General features: G+C 43.7%; 1 protein-coding gene across 6 annotated transcripts in view; it reads left to right on the forward strand.

Annotated features, from left to right (window-relative positions):
* The window catches only part of HECTD4 (HECT domain E3 ubiquitin protein ligase 4), a 194,525-nt gene that overhangs the window by 135,214 nt on the left and 38,221 nt on the right, over positions 1-21,090 (forward strand). For all 6 annotated transcript variants that reach the window (XM_066370863.1, XM_066370864.1, XM_066370868.1 and 3 more), the window contains 10 exons: positions 587-702; positions 8,404-8,507; positions 11,073-11,234; positions 11,352-11,500; positions 11,766-11,845; positions 14,098-14,261; positions 14,870-15,107; positions 15,846-15,982; positions 16,428-16,554; positions 20,264-20,401. In XM_066370863.1, coding sequence (XP_066226960.1) covers positions 587-702; positions 8,404-8,507; positions 11,073-11,234; positions 11,352-11,500; positions 11,766-11,845; positions 14,098-14,261; positions 14,870-15,107; positions 15,846-15,982; positions 16,428-16,554; positions 20,264-20,401 — 1,415 coding nt within the window. The remainder of the gene's footprint in view (positions 1-586; positions 703-8,403; positions 8,508-11,072; positions 11,235-11,351; positions 11,501-11,765; positions 11,846-14,097; positions 14,262-14,869; positions 15,108-15,845; positions 15,983-16,427; positions 16,555-20,263; positions 20,402-21,090) is intronic.

Genomic DNA, 21,090 nt, shown 5'->3' on the forward strand with positions numbered 1-21,090 from the left:
GGGAAGAGAGAGACAGAGAGGAAGGAGAGGGGGAGGGTTGGAGAAGCAGATGGGCGCTTCTCCTGTGTGCCCTGGCCTGGGATCGAACCCAGGACTCCTGCACACCAGGCTGACGCTCTACCACTGAGCCAACCGGCCAGGGCCAAGTTTCACTTTTGATAATGAGACTTCTCAGAAAACCCTCATGTGTATTTCAAATCAGGTGAGAATCAGAAAAATGACAGATCTTCCAAGCCTTTGGATTCCTCTTATTCCCAGAACACTAATATTGCCCACGGAACTCAGTTTATGAAGAACTTTTAAGGGACAATGCTAATTTCTCACCTGGCACTGTATGTCTCCATTTAGTGGAGGTGACATCCATTTTTCGCTTTTCTGGTTGTCCTTGCTGTGTCGGCAGTTACTGTGTGGGAAAAGCGAAGTTATTTATGTGTGTCCTAACTAGTCCAGCTCAGAAAAGAGGCAGGGGGAGTTTGAACCTTGTTATCAATTAGGGGACAAAATTGATTGAAATGTTTTTCACAGTTGACTTTTTAGAGAATGAACATTGATGACTTTGAAATATTGTAAATCTTTTAACATTAAGAGCATGCCTGGTCATGGCCCAGCTTTTAGAAGACAGTTTGTTTTGTGAAGAATTCATACAACAGTGCCCAGCAGCTGTCGAAGTCCTTAACCTAGTCGCCCAGGAATGCAGTGCTGGTGAGTACCTATTATGGAAAGTATCCTGCTTTATGGAGTTTTGTCAGCACTTTACGGTTTGATAATGGAATATACAGTTTCCATACACACACCTGTCCAACATCTGAGCTCTCTAGACAGCACTTATCACAACTCACTTTTATCCCAGATCTAGAAATGGAAATAAGCTTTCGGTATACACCAAGTAAGAAATCGCCATTTTCAGTTTAACTTTAGGACTATCTCAGAGTGTTATTTTCCCCCTCCATTCATATTAATTCATTGCCTTTATTTTTCCATTAGAGCTATGCATGATTGCAGATACTTTGGGACTGTTGTGACTGCTACATTTGAATTTAAAGTCAAGAGTTGCACTAACATCTATCTTTATGTATGTGTATTTCTATGTGTGTTTATGAAAAAGTTTAAACAAACAAAAATAGGAAGACTAGTATAATGAGCCCTTATGTTTCCGTCACTGGTTTCAAGAGTTATCACTCATAATCAACCCTGTTGCATCTGTGCTCTGCCCTCCCCATGGTCTCTTAAGAAAATTTTTAAATATTATTTTATCCAGAAATATTTTACTATGTGTCTCTAAAAATACTAAAGACTCTTAAAAATATAGCCACTATGCCATGATCACATCTAAAATAATAATAGTAATTCTTTAATACTATTAGATATCTAGTCAGTGTACAGCTTTCTAATTCTCTCAAAAAGTCATAGCTATTTTTACATTTGTTAATTTGAGTCAGGATCCAAGTAAAGTTCATACACTATAATTCATTGCTGTGTCTTTTATGTTTCTTTAAAATACAGATTCCCCTCAGGGTCCCTTTTCCCTGGCAATTTATTTGTTGAAATGTTTCTCACAGTGAATTTTGTCAATCGTATGCTATGGTGTCATTTAATATGTCCTTTTGTCCTCAAATTTTCTGTAAATTGGTAGTTGGCCTGGGTGTTTTTAAGTGAAAATTTATGCCTTGTCCCCAAGGATATAATTGAACCCTATATAAAATTGTTTACAATTAGATTAGCTTTCCTCCATTTACTAGTTTTTCCTAAATTATAAGGAAGAAATTAGTTTTTAGCTTCCTTAATAGTTTTAGTTGATTTTTTAGTCATTTTTTTGTATTATTTACTATTCTTCATTTAATTTGCTTTTTCAGTAACTCTCTAATCATGTTTCTGTCCTTAAATTCTTGTCCCTTTTCATGTGGTAGTGATCTCCATTGGTGTGTTTTGCTTTTTAATTTGTCTTTGTTCTGTATCTGTTTTACTTCTCAAGCCTCCTCCTCTGAAAAGCACAGTGCAGTGGAGCCAATGACCATTGTTAAAACTCTGAGACCCTGTCCTGGCCGGATAGCTTAGTTGGTTAGAGCATCATTCTGAAGTACAGAGGTTGCTGGTTTGATCCCCGGTCAGGGCACATACAGGACAAATGGATGTTCCTGTCTCTGTCTCTCTCTCTTTCTTCCTCTTCCTCTAAAATAAAAAAAATAAACATTAAAAAACAAAAAACAAAAAAACCTCAAAGACCTTGAGAATAGAGGAATAGAGCAGAAGAAAAGGAATTTGCTAGACTTCTTGGGTGAAATTACTTGTGACTAAATTTTTGCTCATGATTTAGTGTTATATTTGTGACAGGTCTTTGATTCCCTGTCTCTGCTTTTTACTCTTCTTGATTTAGGTTGCATATGAGACATTTTTGAATAACTTTAGCAAGCACATAACTTGCTGAATTAATCACTTGTTCTTCTATAGGACTCTTCCTGAGTATCCTCTTTTATACATTTCATGAAATAAAGAGGTCTTATTGTATGGATTTAACTTTGGTACTTAATGTACAGGCTTGAATTCATAATAACTTAGAGCACTGATCTCAGATGGTTTTAGTAATAACCCACCTAACCCTTTTTTCCTAGTGGAAAAGAACTCTGTGGTCACAAAGGGTTGCAAAGAAACATGTGGGAAGTACTTATTAATTGATACAGAAGAGATGAAAGTAAGCTTATACACATCAATTATATTCTAAAGTAGTGTCCTATGTCATAAAATATAAAGTTGCTGACTCCTCAGTCATAAACCAAGCACTCTTCCCCCTGCCCCAGCACCCGGGTTACTTTGCAGCACAACAGTGCATTCTCATAGCCTACAAACAAAGAGAACTAGGCTGCACTTGGCAGAAATGATGTGTAATAAAAAAGATTCAGCCCTGGCCGGTTGGCTCAGCGGTAGAGCGTCGGCCTAGCGTGCGGAGGACCCGGGTTCGATTCCCGGCCTGGGCACACAGGAGAAGCGCCCATTTGCTTCTCCACCCCTCTGCCACGCTTTCCTCTCTGTCTCTCTCTTCCCCTCCCACAGCCAAGGCTCCATTGGAGCAAAGATGGCCCGGGCGCTGGGGATGGCTCTGTGGCCTCTGCCTCAGGCACTAGAGTGGCTCTGGTCACAACATGGCGACACCCAGGATGGGCAGAGCATCGCCCCCTGGTGGGCAGAGCGTAGCCCCATGGTGGGCGTGCCGGGTGGATCCCGGTCGGGCGTATGCGGGAGTCTGTCTGACTGTTTCTCCCTGTTTCCAGCTTCAGAAAAATGAAAAAAAAAAAAAAAAAAGGTTCAAGGTGTGGGTAGAAGAGAAAGTTCTTTGATTTTTATTTTAATGTGTTAATATTTTTAAATTTCATGTATGAAAATGTTATAAAATTTACAGGCAATAATATATTGAGTCTCTATAATGCCCCCCAAAATTCAGTGAATTCCTTCTATTGTTTTACTTCCTCTGGGATGAATTAATTAAGCAGCACATTTTGCCATGGTAATGTTAACGAATGCATATCTAAATTTTATAGCTTCTCTGATCTAAGGAGGAGTATCTAATTCCATTTGATCTAAGAAGATAGCACTACAGAGCTTTTTCCCATGAAGAAATATTCCTGAGAAGTTAACTTGATCCCTAGGTTGAAATAGCATAGGAAACAGATTTTGAAACTGAAGAAAAGGCTTATGGAAACCAAAAAAAAGTTCTTGATTTTATTTTGTGCTCTTACAGAAACCAGAATCTCGAGGTTCAGCTGCTTCCTCTCCTTACTTCCTAAATTTACACATTCCCTGACCCAGAGGTTTTTCTCAAACTTTGAAAGTTCCTAAGAATCCTGGGAAGCATGATTTTTTTTTTTTTTTGTATTTTTCTGAAGTTGGAAACGGGGAGGCAGTCAGACAGACTCCCGCATGCGCCCAACCAGGATCCACCTGGCATGCCCACCAGGGGGCGATGCTCTGCCCATCTGGGGCATTGCTCTGTTGCAACCAGAGCCATTCTAGCGCCTGAGGCAGAGGCCACAGAGCCATCCTCAGCGCCCGGGCCAGTTTTGCTCCAATGGAGCCTTGGCTGCGGGAGGGGAAGAGAGAGACAGAGAGGAAGGAGAGGGGAAGGGGTGGAGAAACAGATGGGCGCTTCTCCTGTGTGCCTAGGCCAGGAATCGAACCCAGGACTCCTGCACACCAGGCCAACACTCTACCACTGAGCCATCCGGCCAGGGCCCTGGGAAGCATGTTTAAAATGCTGTCCAAGCTCTACACAGAAGGCAGAAGTCACAACTGTAAGCTGGGGGAGAGGGGGTGCCCAGACAGTTGTGATACAAAGTGGACCTCAGGCCTCACCTAAGGAAACAGTGCTCTGAGTTTTGCCCTGGCCCACCTTCTGCATCTGCCTTCTGCTATGCCTTCATGGCTCCCGTGTGGGCAGTCCTTCCCTTGATACCTGGGCCTGGCAGCTGTTCCTTTCAGAGGGACCACAGCCTCAGGAATACATGGGTTTTAAAACCATCATTATTTACTGTGGAATTAGCTCTCCTCTCTGACTTCCCCATTTTAGGTGGCACTCAGACTATTCTTGACACACAGATACTGAGTCACATATGAAGCCTCCTCCCTGTCCCTCACACATCCAATCAGTTGCCATATCTGATTCTGCCTTTGAAATCCTCCCAAAATGTATCCCTTTCTGCACATTTCCACAACCGGCTCCTTAATTCAGGTGCTTTTTCTCCTGTGTTTAGACATTTGCTTTATTCTCCAAACTTTTCCTCCCGCTCCTCATCTTTTCACATTGTCATTAGTCACTTTCCTGAGGCCCCAATTCGAGTGGCTGCCTGTCAGGGGCATGGAGCTGTCAACAAGAGGCTGGCTTTCCTAAGCACAGTTACTACTGTGAATCTGTCATTTATGGACTAGAAGGAGTTTACAGCTACTTCTGGCAACTACTTGTTACTATGGCCCAAGTACAGTCTTTCTTGAATTTCAAGTATAGGAGCTTTTTATTCTCACACGAGAGTCTGTAACGTCTCCTCTGACAGACAGTAAGTCCTCCTCGGGGTGGCTATGCCTCAGCTCTGCTAGGTTACCCCTGCCCCCTCCAACTCCCAAGCACGTGCTGGTCCCTTGTTATTTGGTGTGATTCCACCTGTCTGTGTGATTCCATTCTGTCTGCATTGAAATAGCTCCATGACACTTGTTACTGATTGGTTATAAGGACATTGTTTTTTTGTTTGTTTAATTATTTTGACAGAGACAGAGAGTCAGAGAGGACAGATAGGGACAGACAGCAAGGGAGAGAGATGAGAAGCATCAATTCTTTGTTGCAGCACCTTAGTTGTTCATTGATTGCTTTCTCATATGTGCCTTGACCGGGGGGTTACAGCAGAGCAAGTGACCCCTTGCTCAAGCCAGCGACTATGGAGTCATGTCTGTGATCCCACGCTCAAGCCAGCAGCCCTGTGCTCAGGCTGGTGAGCCTGCGCTCAAGCCAGCGACTTCAGGGTTTCAAACCTGGGTCTTCCGTATCTCAGTCTGACGCTCTATCCACTGCGCCACCGCCTGGTCAGGCTATAAGGATGTTGTTGAAAATAGTGTTCATTGAATTATCCAGTATAAAGCCTCTCAGGACAATTTTTAAGTCATCTTAACAAGAATTACTGCAAAGTGCTTATCAAAAATAGCTGAGCTCTTAATGACTAGTCCTTTTACGTTTATGGAATGGATTCCATGAATCCTGTGACAGAATTGTCACTGGGACACCCAGATCTGGATTCGTGCCTTCCCAGGTCTGAATAAAGGACACTGAATGTGCACCTCGTGGCCTGGCCTCACTCCTGCCTCTGCCTTGACTCCCTTGTGTCTTTGCCTCAACTTTCCTCTCACCTTCTAATTCACATCATTGGATTATGTTAGGTGTCTGGATGTCTGTAGCTATGGTACAAGTCAATAAACCTTTCTTGCTAGTACTGTGTTTTACTTTTATTGGACTACATTTGATTCATTTTTTAAAGATCTTTTTTTTAAGTTGAAGTATAATTCATGTACCACACATATCATTTTAATGTGTACAATTCAGTGGGTTTTAATATATTCACAGAGGTATGTGACTGTCACCACTATCTAATTCCAGAACATTTCCACCTCCTGCCCCCCCAAAAAACCCAAAACCTTTGAGTTGAACCCATTAGGCAGTTATTCTTCATTATCCCCCTTCCCGAAGTCCCATGGCAACCACCAATCTACTTTCTGTCTCTCTGGATCTGCCTGTTCTGGGCGTTTCATATGAATGGGATCATGCAGTACGTGGCCTTTTATGTCTGGTTTCTTTCACTTGGCATCATGTTTTCAAGGTGCATCCATGTCATAGTGGGAATCAGTGGCTCATTTTTTATGGCTGAATAGTATTCCATTGTATGCATGGACCACACTTGGTTTACTCATTGATCAGTTTAAGAACACTTGTGTTTCTACTTTTCAGCTGTTATGAATGTTACTACAGTAAACATTCACATACAAGTTTTTGTGTAGACTTGTTTTCAGGTCTGGTGGGTGTCCAAAGGAATGGAATTGTGAGGTCTTAATAGTAATTCTATGTTTAACTTTTGAGAGACTGCTTCCTTTTTGGAGGAACTGTTTTCCAATGTGACTACACTTTGGTTTTTTTTTTGCTTTTTGGGTTTGTTTTTTTTTTGTATTTTTCTGAAGCTGGAAACAGGGAGAGACAGTCAGACAGACTCCTGCATGCGCCCGACCAGGATCCACCCAGCACGCCCAGCAGGGGGCGACACTCTGCCCACCAGGGGGCAATGCTCTGCCCCTCCAGGGCGTCGCTCTCTTACGACCAGAGCCACTCTAGCGCCTGAGGCAGAGGCCAAGGAGCCATCCCCAGCGCCCGGGTCATCTTTGCTCCAATGGAGCCTCGCTGCGGGAGGGGAAGAGAGAGACAGAGAGGAAGTAGAGGGGGAGGGGTGGAGAAGCAGATGGGCGCTTCTCCTGTGTGCCCTGGCCGGGAATCGAACCCGAGACTTCTGCACGCCAGGCCGACGCTCTACCACTGAGCCAACCGGCCAGGGCTGTGACTACACTTTGCATTCCCACCAGCCATGTACAAGGATTCCAGTTACTCCATACCCAAGTTGTCCTTGTGGGTGGGAAGTAGCATCTCAATGTGGTTTGGATTCACATTTTCCTAGTGACTAATGATGCTGAGCACCTTTTCATGTACTTATTGATCATTTGTATCTCTTCTTTAGAGAAATATCTATTCAAATTTTTTGCCCATTTTTAATTGGGTTATGTTGAGTTATAACAATTCTTTGTATATTCTAGTTATACTAGTCCCTGATCGGATATGACTTATATTTTCTTCCATTCTATGGGTTGTCTTCTCACTTTCTCAAAATGGTCTATTTGTGTCTTTAGAAACACAAGTTTTTCATTTTGATGAAGTCTACTTTATCTAATTTTCTTTCATTATTTGTGCTTTTGGTTTCATATCTAAGAAATCATTTCCTAATCTAAAGTCATAAAGATTTACACCCATCTTTTATTCTCAGAGTTTTATAGCTCTGGTGTTTTAGATCTTTGATCCATTTTGAATAAATTTTTGTGTGTCATCTGAGGTACTCCTGAGACATCTGACTCCTGACTAGTCTAGACTATTTTCATAGTGCTGAGCCACCCAGAATTCCCTTTTTTCTCTGCTTATTGAAATTGATAGGATATAACATCTAATTTAATGCTGTCTTCATTTAGCCTTTTTGAGTCCTGGAATGAAGTGCCTATGTTCATGCCTTATCATGTAATGACATACTACAACCTTGTCCTATGTTCTTCATTGTATATATGTATGCATGTACACGTTTTATCTCTGTGTCCAGGCTGGAGACTTCAGCTCATATGTCTTTGCACTCTCCACACCTAGCACTGTGCCTTGCTTACAGGTGATGTCCAGTAGGTATTGGACTTTTAAAATAATCAATTTAGATGGTAAGAATAATAGCGTTGTTAGATGATAACTGCTTTCATTTGAGTGTTTGCCTCATGCTAAGGACTTGGCTAAAGCCTCTCCTTGAACTATTTCATCTCCTCGTCACACCCATCCTGTGAGGCATAGGCACTATTATTACCTCCATCCTGGAAGTGAGATAGCAAGTATTGAGCAAGGGTGCCAGATTCAGATTCTGAACCCAGGCAGCCCAGATCCAGAGCCCGTGCCCTTGACCACATCGTTCTGCTGCTAAGCTTCATGTAGTAGTCAAAGATATCTCAGGGCATTTTCTCTTTTGGGAGAATTTGAATAATCTCTGCAATCATTTTATTGCTTTGACCCTACTTGATAAGAGTTAGATAGAGCCCTGTCAAGTAGGGCTTGTTGTCACACATCTGATGTGTCCCCTGCAGGAGAGCGGCTGGCAGTTGTGGAGGTGCAGTGTGAACGGCTGAGGATGCTCTACCGGGACTGTGCTCGGCCCCCACCGCCGCCCCTGCAGGCCGACCGGAGACAGGTGAGCCCCCTTTAGAGTGAGCATTTGCAAAACCATTTGGAGGCATATACTCTGCAGTGACATGCTATCACCTTTGAATGTCAAAGCACATTGATTTGACATTGAGTTTTAAAAGGTTATAGCAGAGGAGCAGAACTCATTAATTTGTAAATTTCTATGTTCTCAGTAATAGAAAAGAGACCTTTCTCAAAATTTTAGATCTGTAGTTCGTCTCATAATAATAAGAACATGTAGAGGAAGAATGAGAGAGTGATTAAAAAGCAGAAGTGGCAAAATGTTAACAACTGGTGTATCTGGCACTGTTACTAACAGCACTATTCATAATACCCAAAAAGTGGAAACAGCCTAGGTGTCCAGCTTCTGATGAATGAAGGCATAAAGTGTGGTGGATTCATACAGTGGAATAGTATTCAGTTTTAAAAAGTAATGCTGGCCCTGGCTGGGTAGCTCAGGAGATAAAAGCATTGTCCTGGCACGCCAAGGTCACAGGTTTGATCTCTTTCAGGGCACGTAGGAGAAGCAATCAATGAGTGCACAATTGAATGGAACGAGTTGATGCTTCTCTCTCTCTCTCTCTCTCTTTCTCAAATCAATGGAAAAATTAAAAAAGAAAAAGTAATGCTGTAGTAGTACATGCTATAATATGGATAAACCTTGAGAGTATGCTAAGCAAAAGAGAAGCCATGAACAGAAGGCCACATGTTTTATGATTCTATTTACATGTCCAGAAGAGGCAAATCCATAAACACAGAAAGCAGACTGATGGTTGCCAGGGCTGGGGGAGAGAGGGAGGGGAGACTGCTAAGAGGCAGGGGTTTCTTTTAAGGGGGACAAAAAGGTTCCAAAATTAGATCATGGTGATGGTTGCACAACTCTGAATATCCTAAAAACCATTGAGTTGTACACTTTAAATGGATATGTTATATGAATTATATTTCAAAAAAATTGGTGTGTCTTAGCAAGAGTCTATAAAAATTGCAATATTCTTGCAGTTTCTTTGTTGGTTTGAAATTATGCCCAAATAAAAACTTTAAAAAATACATAAAAAGAAATGTCATCTGAAATCTCAACATCTCCAGTTACCTATAATTTTTCTTTAACAAAAATGTTGGTTTTTGCAGTCCATACTGTTTTGTGTCTAGTTTTCTCCACTCTGTAGATGAGTACCTTTCCACATCAACCACTAAAAACTTAATAGTCTGGCGTATACTTGTGCCTCTGTTTACTTAGGCTTTTTATTTTCCTGAAACGAGAAGTGGGGAGGCAGAGAGACAGACTCCCGCATGTGCCCGACTGGGATCCACCCAGCATGCCCAGCAGGGGGCGATGCTCTACCTATCTGGGGTATTGCTCCATTGCAACCAGAGCCATTCTAGCGCCTGAGGCAGAGGCCATGGAGCCATCCTCAGTGCCCTGGCCAACTTTGCTCCAATGGAGCCTTGGCTGCGGGAGGGGAAGAGAGAGATAGAGAAAAAGGAGAGGGGAAAGGGTGGAGAAGCAGATGGTCACTTCTGTGTGCCCTGGCCAGGAATCGAACCCAGGACTTCCATATGCCGGGCCAATGCTCTACCACTGAGCCAGCCGGCCAGGGCTCACTTTTATTGTCACATCGTCTCTAGTTGCGCCCTGATGGTGATCTGAATGTCCTGGGAGCTCATTTTTACATGTACCTTTCATTTCTTTCTTAGGATAAATGTGAAATGGGTTTGTTTGTTTTTTAATATGCTTTTATCTGATGGAAAAGCTTGAAATTTTATGATTAGATTTATTGAAAACTATGATTGAGGAAATTAACCTACCAAAGAAGAAAGGTAATATAACCATATTACTTTTTTTTTTTTTTTTGCTTTGAACTGTGCAAGGTAGTTAAAACCTCTGTCATAACAGAGTATAAATGATATCTTAACAGAATTTTATTTTTTTTAATATTTTATTTATTGATTTTTAGAGAGAGAAGGGGGAGGAGCAGGAAGCATCAACTCCCATATGTGCCTTGACCAGGCAAGCCCAAGGTTTCGAACAGGCAACCTCAGTGTTCCAGGTCGACGCTTTATCTCACTGCACCACCACAGGTTAGGCCCTTAACAGGATTTTAAAATTAGCATTATATAGCCTTGGTCAGATAGCTCTGCTGGTTAGAGCATCATCCCGAAGTGCAGAGGTTGCCGGTTCTATCCCCGGTCAGGGCACATACAGGAATAGATGTTCCTGTTTCTTTCCAGCTTTCTCCCTTCCTCTCTCTAAAATTAATAAAATGAACATTTAAAAAATAAGCATTGTGAGCATAGAAGGTGAAATATAGAGAGGTAAGTATCAGAATTAATGGTTAAAAGAGTTGAGTGAGTGTTTATTGGCAGGACTGGGCAGAGGGAAGGAGACTGCCACTGTTTAAGTACACGTGCTGCCTAAGTAAGCACTGACACTGCCTTTTTTAAAATAAAGAAAAGTTTCCTTTGGAAAAAAAGAAGACGATATGCTATTAAATGAAAATCATTTTTCTTCTTTGAGATAGTAAAGGGGTTTGTGTCTGCCATTTTACTGAGTGAGCGTTTTCCCCCAATGTAGCCCAAAGAGGTAACCTGGAGCCCTTCGCGAGTGTTCCCCCCGGTGCGAGCCTGCATGTTCTCATCACACCTCACCTCTGTCACCTTCCTGGCGGACCCTAGCGCGGGGGGTGGCCTGCCGCGGGGCACCTTCATCTACGCCACCTCTCCACTGCCAGTCCAGGTGAGAAGGCACAGGACGTGCCAGTGTTCGCCTCTTTCCTTCGAATTGGGGAATGAAAACGAGTTCAGGGACCCAAGCTGAGCCCTCTGAACCTGCTCCCTTCTGGTGTTTCTTCAGGCCCCATCTTTTTACTGGGAAATTGAAATTGTGTCCTACGGAGATACTGATGACGACACTGGACCAATAGTTTCCTTCGGCTTTGCCACGGAAGCAGAGAAACGAGATGGGGCTTGGACTAATCCAGTGGGCACGTGTCTTTTCCATAAGTGAGTGGCTACCATTGCTGTTACTTATAAAAGCAAAATAGTGGGTTGAGTGCTTTAATAATAAAGTGATATTATAATCTCTATCCCCCAAAATGTATAAAATACTAGTTGGAAATATATTTACGTTCAGGAAAAAAAGAATAGCTCTTAGGATCTCTCTACTAATCACTTTCATGCCGCCAAACCCCGTTTACCCGCTCACCACTCCCTGGCATCCCTGTCGGCGGGCTGGCCCTGTCTGACACTCTCCTTGTGTTTCCCATAGCAATGGCCGGGCTGTGCACTACAATGGCTCTAGTCTGTTGCAGTGGAAGAGTGTTCGCTTAGATGTGACCCTTTCTCCTGGTAAGTGCAGCGAAGCCTTTTTTTTTTTTTTTTTCTTTCATTTTTCTGAAGCTGGAAACAGGGAAAGACAGTCAGACAGACTCCCGCATGCGCCCAACCGGGATCCACCCGGCACGCCCACCAGGGGCGACGCTCTGCCCACCAGGGGGCGATGCTCTGCCCATCCTGGGCGTCGCCATGTTGCGACCAGAGCCACTCTAGTGCCTGAGGCAGAGGCCACAGAGCCATCCCCAGCGCCCGGGCCATCTTTGCTCCAATGGAGCCTTGGCTGCGGGAGGGGAAGAGAGAGACAGAGAGGAAAGTGCGGCGGAGGGGTGGAGAAGCAAATGGGCGCTTCTCCTGTGTGCCCTGGCTGGGAATCGAACCCGGGTCCTCCGCACGCTAGGCCGACGCTCTACCGCTGAGCCAACCGGCCAGGGCCGAAGCCTTTTTTTTTTACTCTCTGTATTTCTGTTGTTCTCAGGTTTTGGTCTGAGGAGGTTAAAATTCAATACACTTAGCAACTGGAAACAGACAACTTATCTTTTAGTAAAAACCAAATACTTGTCATTGTTGTTCCCTAGTTTATACCAAACCTGTCATGTTCTGAGGCCACTGTCATTTAGAGCCTCCATTTGATGACTTGGGAGTCCCATTTACTTTTGTTCCTCATCATTAGGAAATACTGAGATTTCACTTCTCTCTGAAGCTTGGTCTTTCATCAGCTTGTTAAATAGCTTCAAATAAAGAGAACTCTACGACTAGCCATGAGACACTTGTGAAATAGATCATACATGAAATGTAGATGCATGCTGTCAACTTTGTACTTGATAACATAAACATCTGGACCAGCTTCAACAGCTGGTCCACCCAGATGTTTCCATCACATAGTCAATTCAATTAAAAAACAGTCTTTCCCCCCCTCCTTTTTTGCCTCTGTGTAAGTAATTTGATCTGTGTAGTAGATTAGTTGGATTAGTCCTACCAGTCTCAGCAGTAGCAAAACATAGGTGTTCTTCTAATATTAGAAGCAGCCAAACATGTTGGTTTCTTACTGTCAGACAGGACATCTTAGCCTCATCTCTGATAGAAATGAAACTGTTCCATGTGGTAGATGGCCTGGATGCTCAGACAGGGAGTACCAAGTCCCTTTGCCCACAGATGACCCTCCAGACAGCCCCACAAGGTTATTTCATCATCACTTATCCTCGAGGGACCTGCTTGTTAAATCACACTTTTCTGAGGGGGGTTGGTAGTGTTTTCAATTATGGTTAAGTTTATGAGTTGGAAATAATTTCCTGGCAAAGTTATTTCCTCTGACCTTATGGAGCAAACTGTGCCATCACAGCTGAGTACCTTCCCAAGTGCTTTAAGCCCAAAGAGGGGAAGGGAGGGCAGGGGAACCATATAGGCAGAAGTTGTAGTTGTTTGTTGCTATTGTTTGTTTTGGTAACATTCTGGTTTTTGAAAAACTTTTGAATGGGACCTCAGGCACACATGCTACTCTCTTCTTACAGAATGTGTCTGTGTGGAATCGGGTACTCACGTGGTTTTTACAACATAATCTCACCTCTATATAGACTCTGTGATGACAAACTAAACCATAGAACTTTAAGCATTTATTGGCAAGTTTACAATAGATGAATTACAGAGCTACACATGCCAGCAGTTTCTCTGGAGCGCTGACGTCAGCGTGCTGACGTGGTGGATGCGCTCCCCTTGGTGTCGTAGAAAAGCCGCAGGGCATCTCGTAGCTCAGCTTCCTGCAGAAACACCTTACGTCCCAAGTAGGAGGCATAATGCACCTTTAGGTTGCATTGTGGGTTGTTTTAAATTACATTTTTAAGACAATTTCTAAGTCTTCTTTGAATTTATTGAGAAAATGCTCTTTTTACCTTTATGCCATAAGTAATCTTCCACATGTCAAAAAAACCTCATATTCCTCCATTTAAAAAATCGTACCCATTGTTTTCCCTTTTTGTCTTGGCTGCCAGGAAAATCCAAGCTGAGTTTAATGTGTAATTGTGGTAACTAACTTAACTCAGACTCTAGGCATTTTCTTCTTCTAAATATTTCCTTTTTAAATTTATTTCCACTGTAACTTTATGTTTATTTAAAAACAAGAAGTTACTTTGTGCTTTTTCAGATGTAACTGATGGCATAATAAAAACAAAGAGTCAGTGACAGGTGGCCTTGTGACACTGGTTGCATTTGGAAGTTTAGTTAATAGTGAGAGGGTGAAAGTGTCGTCTCCTTCCTGTTCTGTGCCGTAGGTGATGTGGCGGGAATCGGCTGGGAGAGAACCGAGGGGACACCGCCCCCACCAGGGCAGCCAGCCAAAGGCCGGGTGTACTTCACATACTGCGGGCAGCGCCTCTCGCCATATCTCGAGGACGTCTCCGGTGGGATGTGGCCTGTGGTTCACATTCAGAAAAAGGCAGGTTGTCTTGTTGGACAGAAAATAAATTCTCCTTAGTAATGTGGGTGATGCTTAGCCACACTTGAAGGGGGGAAGTCTGCTTTACTGAGTCCACCGATTCAAATGATAACCTTACTGGAAACTCCCTCACAGACACGCCCAAAAATAGTCTAGTCTGGCACGCCATGGTCATTCAGGCATGCCACACATAAAACTAATTATAAATCTTGAAGATCGTAAACTTTATGGAAGCAAGTACCAAGCAGGTCCAATCGTGTCCTTGTTACCTTGGGGAAGTGATGTTTGAGCCAGGTCTAGAATGTGTACTGGTCCTAACCGGGAAGAATTGGAAGGAAGCACATTTAGATGAAGAGGAGAAGACATGCAGGGCATCGAACATGGATGTTGCTTAGTAGCAGAGCGGAGTGCCAGGTGAGGGCATCGGGCTGGCCTCGGCAGGGCCATGAGTCCAGTGTGCAGTGACATCAGCTTTCATCCTGCTTCCCCTGCTGTCCCATCACCAGGGCCATTCTTATGGTTTGACATTTAGTGAGGGTCACATCAGGGTGTTAGAAATAAATAAGCAAGCCTACATCCTCAGATCCTGTATTTGCTCTCCTTTCCAGAACACCAAGACTCGAGCTAACTTCGGCTCCCACCCGTTCGCCTATGCCGAAGGGCAGGCCCACCGCAATGCCGCTGACCTGTGCACTGACCTGGCAGAGGAGATCAGCGCCAACTTCGAGGCCCTGCCCTTTGCCATGGCATCTGACAGTGACAATGATGCTGGCACCAGTATTGCCTCAGACCCGGGCATTCATGGGCCACCGTGCCGGATTGCAGCTGTGGCCACTGCTCAGCTACGTAAGCCACCTTCCCCCAGGGCCCACTGCACCCTGGGAACACAAATGCCATTAGTTGCAGAAGGCCATTTAACTTGGGCTCGCTCTGGTGCCCATGGGGAGTGGGAGAAGGGGCCGGTGAAAGGGTATGGGACCGGGGGCGGCGTGGCAACTGGAAGGTGTGTCCCCCACCTGTAGGAAGCCTGCCACTGCTCAGAGCCACATGGAGTGTGACCACATGAAAGTGGTAAAAGATAAAAATCCCAGAATTTTATATGAAATCTCATTTTAAAATGTTAATTACTTCTTTGAATTGTTTAAACCTAAGGTCACCAAGGAGTAATGCAATGCTGATTATGGAATCAAGGTGGTGGGTGTAAAGGTGCACTAAACTGTCTGTTGTTTGAACATTCTCATAATCAGGATGACTAACACTGAGCTTCCCCAACTGAAGATGTCTGCAAGCCAGATTGGACCCTTGGGGGAATTACTGCTTTGCAAACTGTCTTAATTGTCTGTTTAATTCTTATGATGAAGAACTTTCCATATTCTTCTCTGAGTTGAATTATACCCATAAAGCCTATTGTAAGATTCAGGGTAATTATAAATAGTTATTCTTTGGCTGTGCACTTGAGAATTCCTACAAGACCAGGAGTCTATCATGTAAATTAAGAGAATCTGGTTTGTCCAAGGTGAAAAGTCCATGAGTTTTCCAGCCTTCGTTGCCTCTAGAATTCACTGTCCTTGTGCTTTGTTACAGAATATGACAGTGACACTTCCTGTCATTATAAAGTGGAGCTAAGCTATGAGAATTTCATCACCTCTGGCCCAGATCCCCACCCGCCCCCTATTGCAGACGATGAAAGTGATGACGATGACGATGACGACATCCCACAGGTAAGTGACCCGCCGCATCTGCTTAGCTCCCGGGTGCGCAGGACAAGACAGAAAGAATAATTTTGATCTGAGTGCACAAGGCTGGAATTGTTACGCTTTGAATTATGTCATTGGGTTTCAATAGTGACCTTGGAGGGTTTGTTTTTCTAAACCACACATCAGTAGCAGTATCTCTTAGACTCGTTTGCCTGATCCAGATGTTGGAGAAGTGAACTACTCTGAGAGTAATTCAGCAGTAAAGTTGGTGTTAGCAGGAAGGAAGAGGCCGCCCCAGTCTAGCTGTGGCCTCTCTTGTAGCTGAGGCAAATTTAGCTGTGGTCCACACGGTGTTTCTGTGACTGATGTGTGAGTGGGGGCGGCCTCAGGGGTCGGAGCTGTAAGTGAGGGCAAGGCTGATGCCTGCATGAGGCCTTTTTTCTCTGATCATCAGTTTCCCTTTTTCCAGGAGGACCACTATGCCCTGCTGGTGAAAGCATGGGAGACCAAGGTTTTTCCTACAATCCGAAGACGTTTCCGCAATGAAGCAGAGCGGAAATCAGGCCTGGACCAGATAAAGGGTGCTTTACAACTAGGTCTGGTGCTTTTTGTTCTCTTAAGAAGCTCACTTCATGATTTGAAGAGATGTGTTCGTATGACACTCAGGATATAAATCAGTAAGGAGGGGCTCATCTAAATTTGAGCTAGACCTAACAGTGTCTTCTACCTGTGCTTCAGCGGAACTCTGTGGTCTTGGCTTCTGTTGCCAGGTTTTCCTCCCCTTGTCAGTTTATCTCAGTGTTTTTCAGTTGATGGGCTCCTGACGTGAAGCTGGCATAGCTCTATTAGGAATCTGGGTAGCCTGGTGGTTAATAGCTTGAGCTCTGAAGTCACAGCTGTGCTGTTTACCAGATACGTATGTGACCTTCGGAAAGTTACTTAACCTTTCTGGAATCACCTGACAGTATATGAAGGAAAGGGATCAATACAGATCCTAAAAGTTCCTAAAAGTAGTGCCTGGCACATGGCACGTATCCCGTTAACACAGTCCTAAATGTCACAGCGATTAATGATGGTGCAATATTTTTCTCCTACTGACTACAGTTTATCTGGCAAAGAATGACACAGAGTTTGACCCCAGACAGTGGAATGTTACTGGGTTGAGTGTGGACAGCTGATTTCTGTTTTAAGCCATTTTCTTATTCTGTGAAACACATGCTTTCTGAGACATGGAAATGCCTTTTCCCAGCAGGCACAGCTGCCCTCTGCTAGAATATTGGTTTGGTTGTCTGGCGTCACTGCGGCAGTCAGAGATGATATAAAAAGTTTAGTAATTGTCCCATGTCAGTAGTCTTTCTCTTCTTATAACTTTAGTCCTGAGACTAGAACCAAATAAAAAGAAACCTTGATTGTTCTTGGCCAACTTCTATGCTGAGTCCGTGATTTCCAGGGAGAAATGAGCAACACCTTCTCATCAGTGCCAGGACTGATAAGAGAGAGAGTATGTGTTCACGTGCACATGTGTGTGTGTGTGCGCGCGCGTGCACTTTCTGTGCTTTCATCCCCAAAGCTTAGATCTCTGACAGTGAAGTGATCTTAGATCTCTGACAGTTAAGTGTTTATACTTAACCTGTGGGAACATTCATACATCCTGTGATATGCATAGTGTGAATGCCCCCTGCTCTTATCAGAGCCCTGTTTCAGCTACAAATGGATCATTTATATTCTTCTCTTTTCTTCTCTCTCAAGAGTTTCGGGCAGAGGGAGTTACATTAGGAAGTGGTTGGGGTAGATGTGAACATGGCATGGGGAGGGCACGGTGAAAGCACAGGCCTGTGTAAGGAAGAGGACCCAGCCAGGGAGAATGGCAGGAAGGAGCAGGGAAGGAGCAGGGGGCAGCACCAGCCTTGGCAGGGACTTCGGGTTGTGTTCTGTGTAAAGTGCGAAGCCACTGGGGTTGTAACCCTTTGAGTAGTACAAACGTTCATGTACGTCCTCAAGCCTCCTGACCATCCAGAGTACGATTGTACAAAAATTTTTATTTTAAAAATGTGTAAGCAACATTAAAAGAAAAGCAAATGTATGTTCTTCTTGTTTCCATAAATTGGTTAACAAACAAGCATGATTTTAAGTTAATAAAACTATAACTGGAACTAATTTCATTTTTTGAAAAAAACTCATTCCTGGGGTTCAGTGAGCATGAAAAAAACTCACTACTCAAAGGGTTAAGTAGAGGAGCCACAGGCTCTAATATAGTAGGTCCTACAGATAAAAAAGGTAGTTCATTATTCTTCATTCATTCTCATTCATTCTCCACATCTGGATGGCATACCCTTTTTGTGTCGTATCAGACAATAGAACAGATCTTACCTTGTTTTCAGATGACATGCACTTAATAAACATGACACCAAATTCCTCATTGCCGGCCTTGAGGCCACAGTGCTGGCCATTGACTTACTGAGTGAGGAGGGCTTGTTTCAGTACCATTTTTATCGTCATCGCTTTGTCCACTCATTTGTCCATGCACGTAGCATGTGCCTCCCAGTGCCAGTCCCCGTGCTAGGGATGGGAGTCATCTGTGAACAAGACCGAGGTGGTCTCTTCTCTCAGAGCACATCCTAGGGGGAAACAGGCCATGAAATGACAGACTGCATTGTCCTAAGGCAAGAGCACGAAGCCACAGTATGGCTCCTCTACCCACATGGTTTTAAGCTGAGACCTGGAGCTAACTCGGAACCACAGGATTAAGGTTAGAGAAATGAGGCATTTATTTAGGGAGGCTGGTGCTCCTTGCTGCTTTGGGAGAGTAAGAAGGGGGGAGAGACTTTACATGTGTTCACAGAAAGCTCCCACATATGATCATTCGTCACTGTGCCTTCGTTTCCACATGGGTCCTACTTAAATTAGGATTTTTTTCTTTTCTTTTACTATTTGTCCAGAGCCATTCTTACTGTCTGTGGCCAAGTGGGCCTTCCCCTCCTCTGCTCCCAGCTCAGAGGAGGGAAAGTCTAGACAGCACAGCAGAAAATGTGATTATCCAAAGCGGGCTGTGGACCAGAGCCAGCACAGTGACTCCTGGTCCAGCCCGACTCACCCAGAAGTGCCTGTGGCCCCTGACTTACCTCTTGCCCAGGCAGTCTCTTGGGATCCATCTGTGTATGGCCAACCAGCTGAACTATATATATTAATTTAAACATAAAACATGCACCTTCCAAATACAACATCCTTCACTATAGCAGTGGCAGAAGGCCTGAAAGAGGATGTAGAGAAGGTGGGCCCAAAGGACCACCTCTGTGAGGGTGACCCACAGAACATTAAGGAAGTGACCTCTGGGCTATTCTCTCCGGTTCCCGGTTTCCTACTGACAGGACAGCAGAATATTTTTTCACCTTACCCCTATTTCTTTGGAAAATGTGGCAAAGGTTATTTTTCCGTAATCTTCTAATATCACGCCCCACCTCGCGTTTGTTCTGACACTTCTTTCTGTAAGCATCCTTCTCTGATTTCAGCCTTCTCCTAAACTGTGCTCAGAAAATTGCTGTGCCTTTTCATTACAGCAAGGCCAGCAGATAAAGGATGGCAGACAGGTGCAATGCCAATGAGCCTTGTCTAAAAGCAGATGCTGTCAACATGGCTGTGTCACCCGCAGCCTCCCAAGCGAGCGGCAGGGAGCTCAGGCAGCCTCGACAAGGGGGAACGTCATGCCCACCCTTCTGTCCTCCCCACAGTGCATGCGTCAACAGAGCTTTGGACATTTATTTACTTGGTTTATTAATTAATGGTGACTCTTGGTATTGAACAGGATGATGTGTTCTCCCCCAGGAAGGAAGAACAGAGCAGCCTCCAGTACTGGATAGAAGTTATATAGCTGTCTGTCTCTCTTCACTAAGGAACATGTGTTTAGTATAGTAAAAATTAAACAGTACAGAAATGTATGAGGGAGGGGAAAAATTACCCTCACTTTCTTATCTTCTATTTGTACTAGAGTTTGTTCTATAGACTTAACTAAAATGAAATATATCATTTATAACCATTCTGTGTTGATGAATATTTTCGTTATTTCCATTTCTTATTATATTTATCAGCAATGCTACAGAATGTTCTCTGTACACTCATGCTTGTGTTCTGTGGGAGAGATTGGAGAGATTCCTAGAAATAAGGCATTGGGTACTTTAAGTTTGGTAGACACTGCAAAACTACCTTATCTTATCTGTTCTCACCTCATTTTAGGTATGAGTTAGTGTCATGGTTGACCTGAAGATCCTGAGTTCTTTGGGTAGTTACCAGCGCTGCTCTGTTTTTTAGGCATGGTGGATATTGCCCGACAGACGGTTGAATTTCTCTATGAGGAGAACGGTGGCATCCCAAGAGACCTTTACCTTCCCACCATTGAAGACATCAAAGACGAAGCAAACAAGTTCACAATTGATAAAGTTCGAAAAGGTTTTGCTTTCCCCCTTTCTTCAGCTATGAACATCCTGTGCAATGAGCAGTTGTGTTTCCCCAGCATAAGCTTGAGCCTAGCAGCTGCTGGCTGTCCCCGGGTGCCTCTCCTTAACTCTGAGTGATGTGACCTCGTCCCAACTCTGCCACATGAGGCCTAACACTTCTTGGTGAGGCACAAGTAGACACTTGTCTGGCCTCTGGTGGCCTCACACACTTTCCCAGAGCTCACTAGCATGAGCAGGCTGAGGCCGGGCAGTTGTACAGAGAAGTGGGTGGGCGGAGTCCAGGTGGGCTTCTCAAGGCTTAGTCCCTGACTGCTGGGCTGATAAACCAGGAATATGTGGTTGTGCTGTGTTTTTTAGAATTTTCACAGAGCAAATTTATTCTTTTGATTAAAAATCTATCACAAAAAAATCTTATCACACACAAAAAAATCTATTACACATTTTTTTATTTTACTAATGCCCATTTGAATTTTATGGATTCTACTAATAAAATTTAGGACCCTAACCCATTATCGTCTTATATCTTGGACTTTCCCAAGGTATAATATGGAGTTTTATGCAAAATTTCAAGCTATCATGCAACTTTTTTTTACCATAATAACGAGGAGGGATTGTTCACAACTTTCTTTACGTGTTGTATTTAGTCTGGAAATGTAAGATCTTTTCAAAGATGGTACAGTT

The sequence above is a fragment of the Saccopteryx leptura genome, chromosome 2 (assembly GCF_036850995.1).
Source record: "Saccopteryx leptura isolate mSacLep1 chromosome 2, mSacLep1_pri_phased_curated, whole genome shotgun sequence".
Lineage (NCBI taxonomy): Eukaryota > Metazoa > Chordata > Mammalia > Chiroptera > Emballonuridae > Saccopteryx > Saccopteryx leptura.